Source organism: Geospiza fortis, unplaced genomic scaffold (assembly GCF_000277835.1).
Source record: "Geospiza fortis unplaced genomic scaffold, GeoFor_1.0 scaffold450, whole genome shotgun sequence".
NCBI classification, from domain to species: Eukaryota; Metazoa; Chordata; class Aves; order Passeriformes; family Thraupidae; genus Geospiza; species Geospiza fortis.
The window spans coordinates 189,110-209,601 of NW_005054416.1; the positions used below are offsets into that span (position 1 = coordinate 189,110).

Here is a 20,492-nt window from a genome sequence, read left to right on the forward strand (position 1 = left end):
TCAAACATCCTGGATACAAAATGGTCCAGAAAGGATGGACATGAGGTGCAGGATATGAGGTGCAGGAGGGCAGAATTATTCTCTGTATTACCTTATTTCTGCATTCCTTCAACAAGCCTTCTACAAACTTCCAGTTTGTTTGTGCAATTACTGATGGGGAGAGGTTAGAGAGCTTGGGCTGCCGGATGGTGCTACCCAGGTTCCTGGCTTCCTGGATGTATTTCTGCATTGGGGGAGAAAATGGACACAGACAAAAGTGCAAGTGAGACTACTTGGCTGAGAGAAAAAGGTAAATTTATCTTTATAACCCACACCTCTGGAGCGAGGAGGAAAGTATCTCCTCATTCAGAAAAGGCTCCTTTTTATATTCAGCATTATTTAGAGCTGAGACACTTAAACTGCTATTTCACCAGAGGTCAAAATCCCCATCTATATTGGCTACACAGTATTAGAACACACATTGCTGAATTACAAAAACACAATACAAACTGCCAAGGATATTCAGATGCATAGAGACTCAACTACTCCCTGCACCACTGCCAATTGTCTTTTTGTTTTTTTCATTTAAATGAAAATTTGCAAAAACTACCCAGACCAAGAGTATTCAAGTGGCAGACTGGTCTACATGAGGACTGCAAGAAAACTTTGCTCTTTCAGGAAGCAGCTGCAAAATGCAAATGATAGCAACATCTCAGCTGTGAACCAGCTGCATTTTTGAGGAAAATCATTTCCTGAACCCACTCTACTCAAAAGAGCTCTTCTGCTCCTATTACTGCCATCAGGGAGATGCCTTTGTTTTCACCCCAGAGACAAGAGTGATGTGACAAATATTTTGGAAGCCAGGTGATCACAGGTTGGTTGGGGAACAGCTAAATGAGAATTAGTGACAAAGTCCTGTACAGGCACTGATGGAATACTCAGGATTAGCACATATATCAAATTAAAAGGAAACCTCCCTAGCTTACATTGAAATAATGACCAACTGAAATGTCAGTGAATAGATCTGTCAGACACAACAAAGAGGGAAAACCCCATTTCTCCACTGGCCTTGCACTAAAGAGCTATGATACACACATTTAATTATGCATCTTTATCCAGAACTATGATTACAGTCATATTGTGCATTGGACATACCAGATAATGCTCTGACACAGATTTTATAGAGGGCATGAAGGGCCAATCATGCTGGTCCCAGTCTAAACACAACTGCAACTGAAGCTCTGACATGGAAAAGTCCAGGTGCTGGCAGGATAAGTTGGTAGCAAAAAGCCAAGCAGATGTAAAGTGAAAATGGTAAGACATATGAAGTAATAAAAGCAAGCATGCAAAACAGAAAAGGAAAAGAGTGAAGACATAATACAATGCAGAACTCCCAAGCATTCAACATAAACATAAATTCGTAAGTAATGAATCTGAAAGGAAAAAAGAAAAGATGGTGTTAAATCAGTGGATTGGTGTAAGCTCTGCCCTCCACTGGGCACAAATGTTTGCAAGTAAAAAGTCTCCATTGCACAGATTTTTGTTGGCTGCCACAAAGCTTCAATTAGTTTAAAACTCCCAGTGTTGCAGTTTGACACCTCCTGCTCAGCCTGACTCCCAGTGTTCATCTCAAAGAGCTCCCTCCCCACTCTCCAATTTACTGTGCAGTCTGAGGTTCACCCAGAGAAGGGGGCAATGCTCAGTCCCCATTATGTTATCAGAGGTACAGCATAAACCCCTAAAACAGCAGCACCATTACCACTGGCTCTCAGTACCCCCAGCTGAGCATGAAGTTCAAAGTATTTATTCCTCAGATATTTTTTGCCTTTTGCAACAGAATAACTCCCTATAGGAAATGAACTTGTGAGGAATCAGGTAAAAAACAAAACAAACAAAACACCCCAGAGACCAGAGGTAGATTTTTGCCTTTGTAATTAGCTCAGAAGTTTACATGCTTTAACAATTGTGTTGTTTACCACAGTAATGAGGTTAGAAATCAACTACTATTCATTTCTGTTACATCTAATAAAAAGCACTTTAGAGTTAGCTGAGCATATGGAACATGTCAAAGCCAGAAACTACTCGTAGAGGTTTTTTATTATGCAGACATTTTTCTGTTACATGGTTATGGATGACAGAGATGACACTATAATCAACAAAATTTTAACAAACCAGTAAGTAAATTCCGGCACTGAGTACACTAGGAAGACAATTAAATCCATCACTACCATAAAAGGATGAACTGAACAAACACACTTGAGTTTCAAAACACTATCCTAACAGACACAAGACTACTAAAATTCAAAACTAAGCTTTTCTAAGGCTATTTATTTCTAAGGGTATTTAACAAGGCAAGAGAATATTGTTTTCAGTGAACAACACACAAACAAAAGCAAAACTCTGGGGTTAGTAAACAAACAAAAAACCTCTAATATTTTGAGACAGTCTATTCTTCAAATTACCCATAAGTCAACACCTGGTGTAACAGTTTGCAGTCTGTACCATATGAATCAGAAACTGTACTGTAATTAGTTCACTTCACCCAGATCTTTCAAAACCACTTCAGCACAAAGAAAAACTGTGTCAGCTGTAGGAGCAGTGGTAAGAGACGTTTATCAGTTCAGAAGGTGGGTAAATCAGCATCAGACTGCACTGTGCAAAACCAGGCAGCCACAAACGTGACAGTCTGGGTGGGCTTCACACTCTCACCTTAGCAATGAGGCTGCCCCTCACTCTGTCACCTTAAGACTTTTATTATGGTCTACAGAAGACACTTAGGCCAAAAGGCAATGCTCCTGATTTAAAGATGAAATTAATCCCTCTCTAGAGGTGGTTATCCTTCCTCCATCAAATACACAAAAGAAACACAGGGTCACTAAGTTATTCAGAGATGGGAAATAGATGGTTGAACAGTATTAATTCCCCTCTTCCCAGTGATCCCCTTTAAAAGAAAGGAAAAAAAAACCCAACAGAACAATCTGAAATCATGTGATTATATTTTCAGAGAACTCTTCTATATGTGGGATGAAATAATTTTGTCCTGAGAAGGGGCAAAAATGACATAACTTTCATAATAAGAAAATTAAGTATTTTTGGTCTGCTACTTCATTTGTATTAAATACACTTAAGGGAGAGCAGACACGAGCTGCAAGTAACTGTCTAGACATTTCATAAAGGTTGCAGAGCATTTCTCAGGTCATTAGGAAAGCAAAAAAATCAGATCTCTAGAGCTGAGCAATTTTCACCTCTCTCTGGTCATTGTCCAGACGCAGGTGCTCCGTGTGCTGCTTCTGTCTGTCCTTGCGCCTCCACTGAGCAGGAGCATTCCTCTTTGTCCACCTACACGTGGGGAATAACATCAGCCAAGTGTCAGGAGGCAGGGCAAGGGCAGAGGCAATCAGAGGTTTCCACTTTATTCTATGCATTCTACACTTTGTGAACATGCTGACATCAGTTACATCAGCCAAAGCGCAGCTGCAAACACACACAAAGAATCTCTGGAATACTGGGCAACCAAAATGGTTTAGAATATTAGATCACATACATTTGCTCTGTATTTTTCCGTTTTTTTGTCACAATTCCAAGGACAATTTAAGTACTGCCCCTCCCCCTTCAAGGTTTTTATAAGAAAATATCCTAAAATATTTGCTAGTTCCTACATAAGATCAAATAAGGGGATCTGCTTTTATATTGACAATAATTGCAGTGACTCAAAGTACAAAAACTAGCATCTCAAACATAAGAGAGCTTTCTTCAGTAAATTCACTTCAAGAAGTCTATATTTAAAAAAAAAAAAAAAAAAAAAAAAAAAAAAAAAAAAAAAAAAAAAACCAACACAAACCAGACATAGCAAAAACCCCACCCCACATCATCTGATCTGCCCCTACTTAAAAAAAACAACCCTAAAACTGACTTTGCTTTCTAAGATCTCTGCTTTAGTGCTGTTCTATAGGTCTTGCCAAGATTCAGCACCTGTTGCCTGAGCTTACTCACTTGTTGCTTGCTGGGCCAGTGGATAAAACGTCAAACTGAAGCTTAGGAAAAAATCCAAGCTCATATTTTCCTTGTCCAATTTTCATGTCCAGCAAGTGTGGGTGAACTGCAGTGTGATCTATTTTTGCCAGCCTTAATTCAATAGATTTCTCTGAAATAGTAAGAAGGTTAAATTTTTTAAGGTGTTTTAATCAGACATGTATCTATAATCACATATCTTCAATTAAAAGCAGATGTCAAATTAAAGAAAGAGGTAGAAGTTGCTTACTGATTTCAACAGGGACATTAGTACAAGAGTGTTTCTGACATCAAAGAATGCCACCAAAAGCAGAAAAATGTTTATCTTCTTAAGCTCAGACATCTTTCACACACCAAGCATGGAGGAAAACATCTGAGTTCTACTTTACATTAATTTCATCTCACATCTCAACATCACAGAAAGCATTTAGTCCCCCATTTAAGCTTTACACCTCTGCTATTTTGGTCTTATTTTTTTGAGGTTTCAAAGAATGAATCATTACTTAATCTAATGTCTACAACAACCAGCACTGACCAGTTGCACTAATTGTCAAGCAAGTGCCTCATGGTCCTTACCAGCCTCATCAATGGTTGTGCATTTCTGATACATAGATGTGCGCAGAGTCGGCGTCCTGACATTCAGCAGCCTGATTTTATCCACCCTGGAATCAAAAACTCTCAAAACAGGGTCTTTGTCATCTTCATCATGGCACATAATCTTATTGTCAATGAAGGAAGCAAACATTTGGGTCTCCAGGAATCTCGAGAGGAAAGGCAAGTAAGGTTCAGGCTGGTCAGACAAGAAAGAAGCCTAAGGGACAAGAAGAGATAAGAGTGTTTGGGAGTCTGCAAAGAGAGAGACACATCCACCAGAAGCACCAATTTTTCTGGTCAAGGATGTATGAGAGTGCTTTGGTGTCACATAAAGCCTGGGTTTATTACACACATCAATTCTATCCCCAGAACAGGCAGTCTGTATGAAATTTTCAGCATCAGGACAATCACCTACTGTAGAGCACAATAATTGATACACTGTGATTTTAGCATTTCCTTCATCTTCTAAAAATTTCAACAGGATCCCAGCAAACCACACCATCAGTACTGCAGGTGTGCATGTTTGCTACTTCTGGCTGGGCTCACAGCTTGTGAAATCAATGGGAATCTTTTCAAACAACTTGGGGGGAATCACACGAAAGTTTTAGCAGACAGTGCTGCAACAATCTTCACCCATGTGAGCTCTCTTGCTGCCAAATATCTCTAGCAAAGAAGACAGAGCAAAAATTTGAAGAACAGGGTCTTATATTTCTCTACAAAAGAGTTAGGAACACATTTGGTACACATGTACATAAGCATTATTTGGGATCGTGACTTTATTCATTAACATATTTGGCAATTCCTCTGGTTAAAAATCAAACAGTTTCCACTTGTAATATTTAATCTTAATGAGTAGGTTAGCCCTGAACTCAGGCTTTCTAAGCTATTTCTGCAAGAGCAAGCTGCATTTTTCTACAGTATTCTTAAAAGAGTATCTTTAGCTCTCTAAGTCTGTATTTGTATATACTTTTCCACACACTTTAGACATGACTTTTTTGGGAACACTGAAATTTAAAGAAGAAATAACCATTTTGACAGTATAGTTTTCCATTTGATGGCCCAATACACAAAGCCTTAAGTTTGAATACTGTTTTACCTCTTACATCGATGTACCTTTTTATTACAACTTACTTTATCAAAGTTTTGCATCTGTTCTCTGTTTGTAAACCAGGATTCCTTGTCCTGACTGGGCTGAATGACAAACACTTCATAATCTGCAAACATTTGTGTGAAGCGGTTGGCAAAAACTTCCCGAATCTGAATGTTCAACTGGTAAATCTTGAATTCTTCTTCATCACACTGAATTTTAAGATCCTTTTTGCTACTGGTCTCTTCTCGTACCTCCAGCTGAAAAAGTAAGGGAAAACACAAATAATTTGTATTGATGCTTTGTCAGGCATTCCAGGCATACAAGATTTTCATCTGCCATTCAGTTGCTACTCTTCAAGCCAACATTTCAATAGAGAAAAATAATTACTGTAAAGAGTAAAATCAAAAAAATCCAGACAGAAACCTTTGCCTAGAAAATTTCTCATAACAAACCAAAACTTACTTTAGTACTGTTTGCACTGGATATGTTTTAAATTTTAAAAGGATAAATAACAACCATATACATGTCCATGCATGCCACAGACTTAACTTCCTCTTATCCTTCAATCACCTGCACAGGCTTTTCAGAGGTTCTTACTACCCCTAAAAATTTGCATATTAGGCAAATCTATATCTGGTGTGAAAAAACTCTAGGTTTAGAACTGCTAAACACATACCAGCTTTCAAATGAAGTCAGAAATGCACAGTAACAAGAAGCTGTACAGGGCTAGTAGCCAATTGCCTGTAGCCTAAGCCCTGAGCAGTGTAAATCACAATTTCCCACTACACACTTCAGAGTAATCTTTAAGAAAAGGCATTTTCAGTTAAGATGTGGGCTAAAAATTATGAAAAAAGGCAATATAATTAAGATATTCAATTCACAGGGAGAAAAAATCACCAACAGTGACAGTCTTCACTCCATTCCACAAAAGTTCAAAAAACTCCCAGGTCTTTCAGGTAGTATATTTTATGCACAAAAGGGTGCAATTTGTTTTTTGTTTCACAATTCTAATCACTCAAAAAATCCAGTCAGGATCACCAAATGCATGTCCACTCACTGGGAATCAGACACTCATGAACTCTACAACATTAACCAGAAAAAAGCATCATAGTAACCCCATGGCCAATATATTACATATAAGCAAAATAATACATATTCTACACAGAATGAAAAAGATATCTATAGAAACCAAGACTGGATGCAAACTTCAGCATTATCTAGATGTCAGTTTCAGCCACTTAATTCATTAAATAGTGGTGCCAATTTAGAATAAACCTTAAAACCAAGAATAAAAAAGGCAAAGCGCTATTTTTAAACACATTATCTTGATAAAGAAACACTTGGTGGATAGCTAAGGTTTTCCCAGATGCTGCAGGGTTAAATCCCATTCCCTCTCTCCCCCCTAAGCTTGTCCTTGTCCCTATAGGTGCTCACAAGGTTTGAGAACATGAAGGAACAGAAAGTTCCTTCTAGTGAAGACAAACATACACCATCTCTGGACCATGACTTCAGCCCATCTGCCACTGCAGGACCAGAGAGGGTGCAGCTCATTTCATATCTTACCTTTTCCAGACTCACACCTGTTCTTTTAACAAGTGCTTGAAGTCTTGCAATAGTCTCATTTTCCTTTAGCAGCTCATAGGAATTCAGAGGTGATCCAGCTATGTTCCCATTTCTTTTATCAGAAACCAGATCACATGCTCTGAGGCTCTTCATCTTGGAGGCACTTTCACTGCAGTGCAGGTTTCCCTCAGGTGGAATTCCAAAAGCCATCAGAATCTCTGAAATTTCCTGAATGAACTCAAGTTTATTTGGAAACTGGGGTAGATCTTCTGGCAGCTCAATGAAATGGTTGTCTACATCCACAAAGCACAGGTTAGCCTAGGATTTAATTTAGAACAGGACACCATTACAGCATCACTAAGCACATTATTAATCTTTGGGATTTGTGCTTATTTAAAGATTCAAATACATTTGCATTTCTTTGGTTATTTTGTAAAACAGAGTTGCCCCAACCATAACTGAACTGGTTAGTTGGCTTTGAAGAATGTAACACAAGACTTACATTTCCAGGTCTTTTAAGGAGGTAACTGAGAAAGAAGAATAATTTTACAGACATTTACTATGTACAAAATAGATTATAACATAAATTAGGTACAGATGTGTGATTTTTTCATACATGTACAGGTAAATTTTAACTACAGGATAGATGCAATTCTATTTTATACATGTTTGTATAAAAGCAGGTGACTGCCTGTTGTTTAGATTATCAGTGCATTTCTCTAAAAGATTTAGCAAATTTCAATCTAAAAGATGTGCTGATACTGCAGAAGTGCAATGAAGTTATCTTCTCTTTTTCTGTAAGCAACAAAAGGCAATTGCCTGACAACTAAGGCAATTCTTTGAATGAGCAAGTTTGTTTCCAAGGGGAAAAATGAAATGAACTAGTTTCCATTCTGTTTTTCTGTTCCTATCTCCAACTCATTTACCATCAAAAAAGACAAAGGTGAGAGGGGAAAAAAAAAAGAAAAACCACCTCTGTGGCTTCCACAGCAAGATCAAAAGAAGCTCTGCATCTTTCAAGGTTTACCTCACTCTTTATTTGGCAAGGAGGGAGGTTCCCCTTTTGGCTTCTGCATTGCAACATCAAATGGGTTCAAGACATTACATAACTACACACATCACAGCAAGAACCCCAGTCATGTGTGAAACCTGCCTGGAAAGTTAAGAACAGAGAAGTAACTTTGCTCTTCTCTGGAAGCATTTCAGTTTCTCTTCCCTGCAGAATCAACATGGACCGCCACTGTTCTGTTTAACCTTCACTATACAAAATATTTCACTCAGACTGTGGGGTACTTCCAACCTAACTGCATTGCATCATTCTAGGAGCCATCCCTGAATTCAGGCCTCACTACAGCTTGGCAGCAAAAACACTTTTCAGGTCTATGAGAACTGACATATCTCCAGTTACTTCCTGTGATTCGGTAAGTGCAGGAGGATGGAAACACCACCACAATTTAATTGGAAAGAAATAACTAGAAGATATCAACCTCACATACAATGGTGAATGATCCCAGCAATCAGAGCTACAAGGAATTCTGGTAAGAATTTCTGTGGGACTGACCATAGGTAGACTAGAATAAGCTGTGCCTGATGAGACCTGCTGCTTTAAGTAAACTTACGAAAATACAGATTTAGTACTTGTGACAGGTTTCTATAGAACAGTGGGTGTCAACTCTCCTTAAAACACAAATATCTTATTGAGCTTCAACATTTAAACTGAAAAAGGAATTCTTAAAGCAGAACTCCACTGGACATACTACACTAGCTTGTACAGCACTAGTCCAGTTCATGCCCTGCTACAATATTACCCATAGTTACAAAGGAAAGCATAAATCCAGTTCTCTATTTCCTAAATGTTCTAACATTTCAATATGGAGATTGATTTCTTATGCTCAAAGGAAAGCATATAAAACAATTTGATATCTCTTGTATAGATCCTTTACTGGAAATTAAATCACAAATTGAATTACGTGTTGCAAAGGAATCCAAGGTCAATAAAGAGAATTAACACATTGATTCTCAAACAGTTTCTAGTGCATCTTAGGAAGTTTTTATGCAGGGCAGGTGTGATTGCTGAAATTCCCCTAATATCAGCACTGCTCCAAGGCAGCATCTAAAGCAAGCACCTGAACTGAGGAGCTTCAAGGCTCCCACTGTACCCATGGTTCTGTGACAATCAGAAGTCAAATCAGCTGCTATTTGTCAGAAACGCTGCAAGCACTTCAAGACAGGAGAGAAATAAAGCTTTGAAACCAGGCACAATGCCTACCAATCAGTGCTGAGGGAGAAACAAAAAGCATTGAATTTGCCTCAAGCAGTCTGCAAAATGGCAAGACAGACTCAATAAGAAACTCTTCAAACAGTTTAATTGTATTACTTCCTTTTACAACTTTCTTTAATTGATGCCATTCAACTTTCCTTCCTTTTTGGATCAGATTCTGCAGAAAACATCACCCTTGCTTAATAAGCTTGGTTGTACCCACAAAGCACTTGGCCAAAAAGAAATCAAACATTAACCTTACCCATGTAGAAATCCTAATCCCCACACCAAAATTAAACTCCTTGCTAATGGAAGAAAAAGCCAAAATCATTGTTTGCTAAAATTGCTTATAAATATCTGGGCTAACACCTGGTTAATTCTTCCAATATGTGATTTTCCCTTCTGCAGAGCTCCTCTCTAAGAGCAATACACAATTTAAATACTCTGAGCTCCTAACAATGATTGCTTATCATGCAACTTGTAATTACACTTTCCAGAAACTGGCCTATATGGAAGCATTTTTAAAAAAGTCAGTGTGCAGCAATACTCTAAATAGAGTGTAAAGAATATTTTCAGGGACACTGTAGTTATCCAGTGCCTGGTTAATAGCACATAAGATAGAGGACTACCCATAAGCAAAGATTCCATAGGTGACTTCAGCCTCTCTGAACTCAGGGAAGCTGAGGTCATCCTCAAGAATTGCATACACAATTCTGAAAAGGCCATGCTCCTCAGGGAACAGAAATGGCAAAAACATCTCCGTGCACAAGCCCTTCAAGAGGTACCAAACCAGTATTTTTTCTGTGAAAATGAAATCTGAAGTAAATCAGTGACACACACCAGAGCAATCTCACAATGCTGCTACACTGTAGATCCAACAGAATGGAACACAGTAAGGATAGAGGGCTCCCCTCCTTAAAAAGTAAGAAAAAATTACAAGGCACTCATTATTTATGAAATCATGGTCATCCAAAGCATTTTGCATGCTAGGAACTGGCCAAGTACACAAAGCAGAAAAATAAAGGAGTTCTTTGGCCACGAGGCTTTAGTTATTCTGTCTCTGGGGGCAGCACAGCTGAGTGGGCTGTGAATAGCTGACAGTTCTCTACATGGATACAGTTTATTATTCTACTCAGACAAAACTAAAGTAATATAAAAACAAGATACTTGCCAACATGTGTAAATAGAGATATAATTGAAAGAGCATCCTTAAGTTAGGTACTTGGTATTTCAGGTCTCTAGAACAGCCATATTCTTTTATTTCTTGCTTACATATCAGTTTTCTGATCAAAAGAAACCCCAAAACAATTACACACCACTTCACTTCAATAGCAGCCTGTCACAGGAGAGGACACATTACACCATCTACAATAAAAGGTTCTCCTGAGACATTACACTAAGGAACAAGCATGTCACATCCTAACTTAAAAACCTGTCCTTCCCATAAACTTTTATCATTCCAAGTAACAGGGTGTCCAGGTGAAAGTCTTACAAACCTTAGAAATGAAATGTGAATCTAAGCAAATCAGTGTTTGTGTACCTGGTGCCAGTGCCTGGTTCCCTGAAGCCAACAGCACCACTTTCCATGGCCTTAGTGGGGTCTGGAGCACACCCATTCATTCCAAAAGCAAAAGACAATTGCAATTCTTTAGTCTGACCTCAGGTACAATAAGGGCCAAAGCCCACACAGATCTAGCAGGGCCTGCATCGAGCTCACATCCTTCCTTTCAGCTCTGCTCAAAAGCACAGAAGGAAATTATTCAGCTTCTGCTTGAACACAGCACTGAAAGACCAAAGCCCACTCATCTCCAGCCTGTATCACCTTTGAGCATTTGGCCCCCACCTTGCAAACGCCCCCCAGTGTCCCCAGCACGCAGAGAACATGGATGTGCAGCTGTGTGCACACATGGCTGACTTGGGGCAAGGGTCTCCAGAGGGTCTCAGTTCTGCAGGATGCTCCTGTGCTGTCACAGACATGTTTTATGAAAAATCCTTTCCTTAGGATTTTTCCTCCTGAGAAGCTGAGAGGCCTCAGGAACAAAATGTAAACAATGATTATCTGCTGCTGTGGAATGCAACAGGTGCGTCTGTGCTGGTCCATGTGGTTGTTTCTAATTAATGACCAATCACAGTCAGCTGGCTTGGACTCCCTGAGAGTCAGGAGCTTTTGTTATCATTCCTTTTCTATTCTTAGCTAGCCTTCTGATGAAATTCTTTCTTCTATTCTTTTAGTGTAGTTTTAATATATATATCATAAAATAATAAATCAAGCCTTCTGAAACACTGAGTCAACATTCTCATCTCTTCCCTCATCCTGGGACCCCTGTGAACACCACCACAATGTGCCACTCCTGTAAGCCAGTGGGGACCTTCTGCACTTATTGTCAGCACTGCTGTCCTCCATGCCAGCCCAGAATTTGGGAGTGAGAACAGGTCAAAGCCACTGCAGCCTTCAGAAACTCCTCAGGTGGCTGCTCACACTGCAGTACAAGAAAATATAAAACTGAGTTTTGCCAAGAAATTTGCAGTATTATCAAGGATCAAGCCAGCAGCAGATAGCCTGAGAATGCATACAAAGCAGTGATTATCTTTCAACAATTATCTTGGTCTAATGTGTTAGCATCAGAAGAAAAAAGGCTTTTCAGGAGACCTTTCTTATCTTCTGACACAGACAAAAATAAAAACCCACAGAATTTCTTCAGGTTTAGCACTGAATCATCCTTTTAATGGCTGAAATAAAAACACTGAGAATATATATAATCTGTCTTAGACTGGCAGAGAAAATGCATTTTAGGTTTTAAAGTCTTAACTGGAAAAGCTATTGCCCAAGACCCTTGGGATCACTTCATTAAAAACAGGCTTTTTAATGGGGTACTGCTTTGATTCCACCAGTGCTGGAAACTCAGCATTGCTTATTTCCACTGAAAATAATTTCAATTTCTACCATTCTCCTAAAGTAGAGTGGTGAGATATACACACAAATCCTGCTGCATGAAATGGTTCAACTTGCTTGTTAAAAATGTATTTCTGTAGCACTGCAGAAGTTTCTTTAGAAGGAAATGCAAACACACATCAAAAAACCCAATCTTAGTTCAGTACTTGCGAGGTTTGTGATCTGAGAGGAAGCTGCTAAAACCACTCTTATTGATCAGTTTCACTGATAAACAAAGCACACTTTTGCCAGCAACACCTAAAACAGCCACAGGTTCTTCCCTTCCCCTTTGCCATCTGCAGCACCCCATTCTAGCACAGCTTCTCCCAGGCCCTCCCTTCCCTCCTGGGCTCCTCACAAGCCCTGCTGCAGCTGCCAGGGAAACCACAAGGAAGCTCCTGCACACACAGAGCCCTCAGCAAAGCAGCAGCAACCTGTGAGAACGAGCACTCTGCTGCTGGCATGCACAAGAAACAACTCCACACCAAACTTCAGCATCTCCTGGTCTTACTGGGCTACAGAGTCAGCTCTGCAGGTCATTGCTGGTCTTCAATGAATTCTCCATCAGGGACTGCTCTGATGTACCCCAGGGATAACCTAAAGTTGAATTTCGTACTAACACAACTTTTTTGTTGGAGATTTTAATCATCATCTGCTACAAGCATTAACTTCTAGGATACAGCTGGATTTCCATGCCCACATGGGAAAGCATCCCCCGGAAACACCAGATGTGACCCAAATATGGGAGGCTGCCACCAAAACAAGCCTTAGGGCATATGTGTGCAAGACTTACACCAAACCAAACCTGAGTTGGGATAGACAGTATTCTCACATTATTAGCCTAAAAATATTAGCCTAAAACACTCTGAGCAAGACAAATTAGTCCTTTTAAAACTTCATTTTAAAACCACAATGAAGAAGTCTACAGTGACACTGAGGTATCCATGCTGTGCTAGACAGCAATATTATTTTCTTCCACAATGCCCTTCAACTGAGAAGCAGTAACTAGATTTTCTCTCAAAGCTCACCTCTCTGGCCCCTGCTTAAATCTGATATTGCTTTCTTTTCCAGCAGCTGTCCCACACATCCACATAAATAGATTAGGAACAGAGATGCAGCTTAGGCAGTTTCAAGACAAAGAAAAAAATTTTTTTGCAGAACTCAGAATAAATTACAACACAGAACAGCTCTTTGTATACCCTTTGTGACAAGTGAGGGAAATTCTGATATCAGGAGCCTAGAGGAGCTCCCTGATGAGTTCATAAAGGTTGATATACATTCCAAACTTCAGAGATAAACAATGCTAAATATATTAATAGCCCCTCTGATGCTGATGATAAATTTGTCTTTATTGAAGTACAAATAATGAAATCCATATGCCCTCTTCTACTGTTCTACAACAACACATTATTCGTGCTCCTTGGCAGTTTTTGTTTGCTGTTCTATGGGGGTTTGTTTGGGTTTCTTTTTTGGTTAGCTGGGCTTTTTAAAGCAAACTCCCCATGATGAAAACCTCAATAATAGTGAGTTCTGTTCTTCCCAGTCTACTTAACCCCTTGAATAAACAAATCTATTGGTACAGGGTAACTTTTTAGTATTTCCTAAGAGAATGGAGTCTCCAGTCCATTTCTATGCCACAGCTACATCTCCAGCCTGCATGCAAAGGATTCAAGAGCTCACAAGAAACCTTACCCAGCAGAGACTACCAAGGGGATTTCTCACACTAGCTCAAACTCATTGTGCACAAAGTTTTAAGAGCTCACTCTTCAACTAAGAAAGAGAAAAGCTGAAACTTCACAAGGACAAGGAAGTCTCGCAGCAAATTCCACCACATGGGGATGTTGCTGCTGCTTTCTGCCTTGTCTGTCCTCCCCTCCCAGACAATTCTCATCTCTGTAAGATACTAGCAAAAATCTACTCCTCCACCTTCACATAAAAGGCTACCTGTAAAACAAAATGTAAATTGAGCTGTCAGATTTTAATAGTACTTGGATTTAATTTCAAACATCTAAAAATAGATTACCTGCCTTACTTTAAACCTCAAAAATAACCCGATAAATCCCTTCCAAAAACTATTTGTCTTTTAAATAACTGAAATGTCTATTTGAAATTAAAATATGTTTATTTATTTGAAAGTATTACAGTGATTTTAAAATGAGGAAGCTCTTTACAAAAGGAGGACTGTCTTTTAGAAGCTTGTGGTAACAGTGAAAACATCCATGGTGCATATTAACATGCATATCCACACATGCATTTTATTTCATCAGCTATTCTCTCTAAAAAGTGTACTAACCATATTAATTAGGCCTGTCAGTACAGCCAAAATTCTGAAAAAATAGTAAACCAAAGCAATAGACTGTTCTTTTCATGGCAAGAACATACAATACTCTGTTATTAATTATTCCAGTGGAAAATAAAAAAAAAAAGAGAGAGAGACAATGAAGAAATCAAGAGATTAAACACTTCAGTTTTCATAGAAAAAAAAACAGTTTGAAAAAAAAAGTTTTACTTTGAACTTGCCAGGAAAAACAAATGAAAACTACCAGCATATGGATTTGAGAAAAAGAGCAATGTTGGCATGGAGACCAGACTGGAGGTTCACAAAAATATCTTGTCTTTAATTTCACGCAGCTTTTTTAAAAAAGGAAGGGGTTTTTTGTGTCAAGCTATGCTGCAGCACTGCCTGATAATGAAAATAAAAACCACCACAAAACCCTGGGCCTGCCACGCTTCTGCTTTCCCAGAAATGCAAGTGGTAATAGAAGAAAACCCAGAGTCAGAGAAAAAGCCAGAGCATCCAACCAGGGCCAGTAAGTAGGGTGTTCCCCATGATTTACACAGTTCCTCCCCTGCAAAGTTACACCTACAAGTAAGCAGGGGTCAGACATTTCCTCTGCTGCCCTGGGTAGTGCCTTGATCCTCCCAAGCAGCCCCTAAACTCTCTGGGCACATCCCTACAAGGAGTGCTGTGAACTGAACAGGGGGATCAAATAAATGAGGATAACCTCTGGGCGGGCTGAAGGCAGTGCCAGCCCCAAGGATGAGGTGCAGAACCTGAACAGAGCCTTTCCTTCTCCCTGACCAGGGCTGCTGCTCCCAGGGCTCCTGAGCAGCCCCCCAATCAGCAGCAGTGGCTCAGGGACACGCTGACATTCTGCTGCATGCTGAAGCTGGCACTCCAGGAGAAAATCTGAAATGGTTTTGTGCACACACCTGGCAGGCTGGGTCCATGCAAGCCAACCCCAGGAGAGAAGTCCAGGGCAGGGAAAGCCAGCCTAAACCCACACAGCAGGAACCAGCCCAGTGCTGATGCCAGTTGAGCTCTTCTCACACCACCACAACCTTTTGGCCACAGCTGGGAAATTCACACTGCACTTCCCAGCATTACAAGGCTAATTTTTCCAGTACAAAAATGTTCTTTCTGTAACCCCAGTACATCAGCTCCTGTAAAATTACAGTTGAATTCTATCAGAGCATACAATTTCAAAAGCAGGGTTTTATCTATTTCATCAAATTTTTGTCAGCATCTCTAAGAAAAAAAGACCTATCCCAAATCAGAGCCAGCAAGAACTTGGCAATGGCTGGTACAGTTAACACTTGTGTTTTGGATCATTTCTCACTCCCCTCATAGTCATGGACAGTATTTAATCAATCAAGACAAGCTCCTCTCACCTCTTGAGGAAGTTCCAGCTTAGACCTATCATCCAGTCCATTAGAGTGCAAGCCCATGAGGTAAGGGACAGGAGCATCTAGAAAATGGAGGAGGGATGCTGGAAGGATAGGAACATACACATGCTGCCACTGAAATGGAAACATTAGTGCTGTGATGGTCTCTGCCACTGTCATCAGCCTCTGATAATCTGAAAAACATAAAGAAAATTAAATTTTTTTCACAAATACTTTTAAGCAAATGAATTTAAATTAAAAAAATGAGAAGTTGCTTGAAAACGGAAACCACAAAACCCAGTGCTAGCTGAGTGGCAACATAATGAAAACCCAGACCTGCACACCCAGCACATTTTGCTGAAACAACAAAGAGAGCTCAACCCAAAGTAGGTCATTCTACAAGTCATATGGAAATGAGCAAACTAACCCTTAATGCATGCTAAGTCACTTTCCGCTACCTATACCAGGGTCACCAGGAGCACCAGTTTGAGTACAGAAGCAATATTGTAATCAGCTAAGAAACACATCAGAAATAATTTCTTTTCTCTGTGCTCAGGGCTTTCCATGGAAGCCTTGGATGAAACCCAAGGCATCTGGTATCTCTCAGATAAACATTTTTTCAAAGAGTGTTTAAATGTCCATAAAGCATGCTGTATAGCAGCCAACCCAACAGTGTGACTGAAATAACTATGCAGAAAATGAAAAGGATCAGCTTTGTTTAGCCTTTGCAATGCACAACCAAAGGCTCAGTTCAATGTAAAAACAACTCATGTCCTCCTAGAATTTAGGAGCAGTGTTAAAATACCTGTGAAACACACTAAGAGATCTTTTTATGTAGCACTGGTGGCTACAGCAGTTCACACTGCTGGGCAAACACTGCACCCTCCTCATCTGTAACTACAGAGTCATCTCCAAGGGTTTTTGAAATTCAATAAAGGGGGAGGCAGCACCAGATGTGTGTTCCAATACAGCTGCTGAAACATTCCAACTGCCTTCCAGCTGCCAGGCTGGAAAGGGTATGAAACACACACACAACTAGGGCAATTCCTACCTTCTGTCAGGCTATAAATACAGCACAAACTGGAGACACAGGATGCCTTTTCATGATACTGCACCAACATCCAATTCCAGCCAGGAAAGGGGAGGGAATACAAGCAAGATAAAAAGTCAGTAACCTTCATATGTGAGTGTTAAGGTGTGGGGGATGCCTGTCTTCTCCTTTCACAGAACTACAGACACTGTGAAACTGAAAAAGACACTTGAATGGGCAGGCTCAGGTGCTGAGGTTTCTGAAGCTGTTGCACACTGTCACAGAGGGCAGATGGAAACTGCAAGAATAACATTTGCTCTAAACACTCTGGAGAAAAATTAAGCTTAACTGTGCACTTCTCAAGTTGATAGCTTTGATTCTATCTTTTAGCCAGCCTCCACTCAAGACTTCAGACAGCAGGAAAAAAAAAGGCCAAGAAATTCAGTTCCTAGCATTCATGATTAATTTTGTCTGGGGAAAAAGTTGCAGAGTTTGGGGTCTGCAAAGAGCCCCACAACCTAAGAGGAACTCATCACATGTTTTGCTAACATCACCCATAATTCTGCAACTTAGGCTTTGGATTTTTAATCTTCACATCAAGCAGTGCTGGTGGAAAAGGTTATTGATGGCATTACCTGTCACTGCCTCACAGCAGGCCTGCCATGAAGGACCCTTCAACCAGAACAGGTGAACAGCTTAAAACAGGTTAAAGGTTTTGCCAAAAGCTTATTTGGACTGAAATACCAATGAATACCACAGCAACACTCCCCTACTCTGCCTGGACACCAGCTTCTGCCTGCACACCTACGTATGGGTTTGCAGCTTTAATCACAGCCTGACTGCAAAGAAGTGATGAATTAATGATAAGCTTTGGGAAGAGAAGATTCTATTCCATACTCTTATTTTCTTCAGTTTTTAAAGGACCTTTAAAGGTAGCCATAGATACACAAACATTGCAGCTGGTTTGTATTCAGCTTGTTTATCTGGAAGTACCAGTCTTAAAATAGAAACAGTGTTTTCCTACTACACAAAACCCCCTGTCTGATCCTGCTGGATAATTTAAATGCAACTTCTCCCTCTGTCATTAGGCTAACTTTAGTATCAGCCTTCCACATTAATTACAAATTAACATCAATAGGTCAGAATTCTATCCACTGGGCAGCCACCTCCTGGCATGGAGCTCTCTGCAAAAGCAGCTCTCTGACCCTGGATATCCACATGGCTTGAGCCATTCCCAAAGATTTGCCCTGCCTAGCTGCAGCCTGCCAGTAACAGTGACTGCATTCTGCTACTGGCAAAAGGCAAGGACAAAGGCAAGAAGCATGAAAATATAAACCAAAATAACTCCTATGTTTTCATAAGTTACATCTACTCAGAGAGGGTATGGAGGGAGTTTTAGGTTTAAAGAAGCAAGCAGCACAGTTTTTGTACCAAAGAATTACAGAAGATTTAAAAATAACAACAAAAAAAAAAAAGATTAAAAGAGTGAAGAAGTGTTTCAGCAGTGCTGTTGCTCCTGTCCTTGAAATCAGAATGTGCTTTTTCTGGTGTCAATGACATGATCTTTTGGCCTAGTATTGTACACAAGCACTGGCAGGGAAATAATGACATCTGACTAGGGCACTGTTAGATGGGAAAGTGCTTAACTGATCACTGGGCAAGGAAAAGAAAATCCACTACTTTTTTAATATGGTCACTTAGAGCACAGAAAAAGCATGATTTGTTATTCTACCAACTGCTGTAAATAAAATCCATTATCTCTTAAAGTGTGTATGAGAAGTTAAACAATAATATTTATCTGTAGAAGATAAAAACAAAATTGAGAGGTCCTGTGCTTTGAAAAAGAGGAACAGGATGGGAAGAAGTTGGCAGATCTAAGAACCATAATTCCACCTCCCCATTTTCACATTCTACCAGAGAGAAGTCTGTCAAGTGCCCACAGAAATCCTCCGACTCAGCCAAATTTAAAACAATTATACCATCACATTTTGGAACATTTTTTCCTTTTAATCTTCCTACTTCATGGATCACAATGGAATACTGTTGTATTTGTCAAGTAACTCACAAGCCACTTCAAAAAGCCCTGTAGCTGCAGTAAGAGCCAGCTGTGGTTAGCAGAAGCAGAGGGGTGCAGTATCTCCTGTTGTGTGTCTGGCAGAGGGATTCAAGCAGCAAGGTTCCTACATCACTGGAAGCATAACCAGTGTCCTATGTAAAGAGACCAGAGCTAGGCAGCACAAAGTAATACAGCAAAGACATTAAACTAATACTTCAGATCTCCAGATTATTTTAAACTAGCAAAACAAAGATGGGGAGAAGTGATTCAAAGGCAGAGCAGAAAAAACCCCTTATTTGTACTGTAATATGGCAGCAGACAGCTGCCACCCAGAAAATAAAACTGTCCTAGAGCACAGTCTGTGGCAACAGTGCATTACAGTTCTCCTTTTTTTGTTTCTAGCTGTTTAGAAAAAATTACCTCCAAGCAGATTTCACAGCTGTCTTAACTCAGTACACACTTTTCAGAAGAGCTCTAGGTGCTCTCTGAGATAAGGAATAAGTCTATTTCACAGTTACAAGAGCAACATAAATTGCAGGAATGCAAACCAGTTCCCACAGAATATCTGGCAAGGGCACTTCCCACAGGCCTCCAGCACCACTGACTCTTTCCAGAGTTCCTCAGCACTGGCTCAGCACTTGCAGCATCCTCAAATTCCTCCCTCTCTGGCACTTTTCCAAATGGTAGACAGGTCTCTCAACAGGACAATCCAATTGAGGCATTCATTCCCTGCACTTGGCTTACAGCAATCCAAAATACACAAGGCTGTGCCAACATAGTGGGACAAAAGAAGAATTTCCAGAAGCATCAAGTCAGAAACATGTCAAAGGAATCTTAAACCAAAACACTTTCACTGCCAAGTGAAGTTACTCCCACTCCAAGGACTGACTGAAACTTAAAACACTAAAATAATTTGTTTCCAAAAGAACTCCACTTGGCAACAAATTCATAGAGACATATAATTATGAAAAGGTTTGGGTTGGAAGGGACCTCAAGATCATCTAGTTCCACCAGACCTCCCAAAGTTTTGGGGTCTGGGGTTTTTTTTGGTGGTCTTCCATTATTTTGTGTGTGTTTGTTTTTGAGGTATTTTTCCAAGTAAATCTTACAAATCTGCTGATCCTGACATGTACTAAATCTACCCAAAGAGCATCATAATCTCACCTGACCTAGGAGAACAAGAAATTATCTCAGTCACCTCAGCTGTCGTGAGTCTGAGCACCAGGAGACTGAATAAACTCAAAGGACATTTAAGAACACAGTATTTATATTCTGAAGGACAACCTAGACCTCACACTGATGTGCATGCAA

General features: G+C 39.9%; 1 protein-coding gene across 1 annotated transcript in view; it reads right to left on the reverse strand.

Moving 5' to 3' along the window:
• The window catches only part of DENND5A (DENN domain containing 5A), a 46,082-nt gene that overhangs the window by 21,421 nt on the left and 4,169 nt on the right, over positions 1–20,492 (reverse strand). The window contains exons 4-10 of the mRNA XM_031061530.1: positions 16,102–16,289; positions 7,238–7,555; positions 5,716–5,931; positions 4,567–4,801; positions 3,973–4,123; positions 3,225–3,318; positions 92–223 (exon numbers count right to left, since the gene is read on the reverse strand). Coding sequence (XP_030917390.1) covers positions 92–223; positions 3,225–3,318; positions 3,973–4,123; positions 4,567–4,801; positions 5,716–5,931; positions 7,238–7,555; positions 16,102–16,289 — 1,334 coding nt within the window. The remainder of the gene's footprint in view (positions 1–91; positions 224–3,224; positions 3,319–3,972; positions 4,124–4,566; positions 4,802–5,715; positions 5,932–7,237; positions 7,556–16,101; positions 16,290–20,492) is intronic.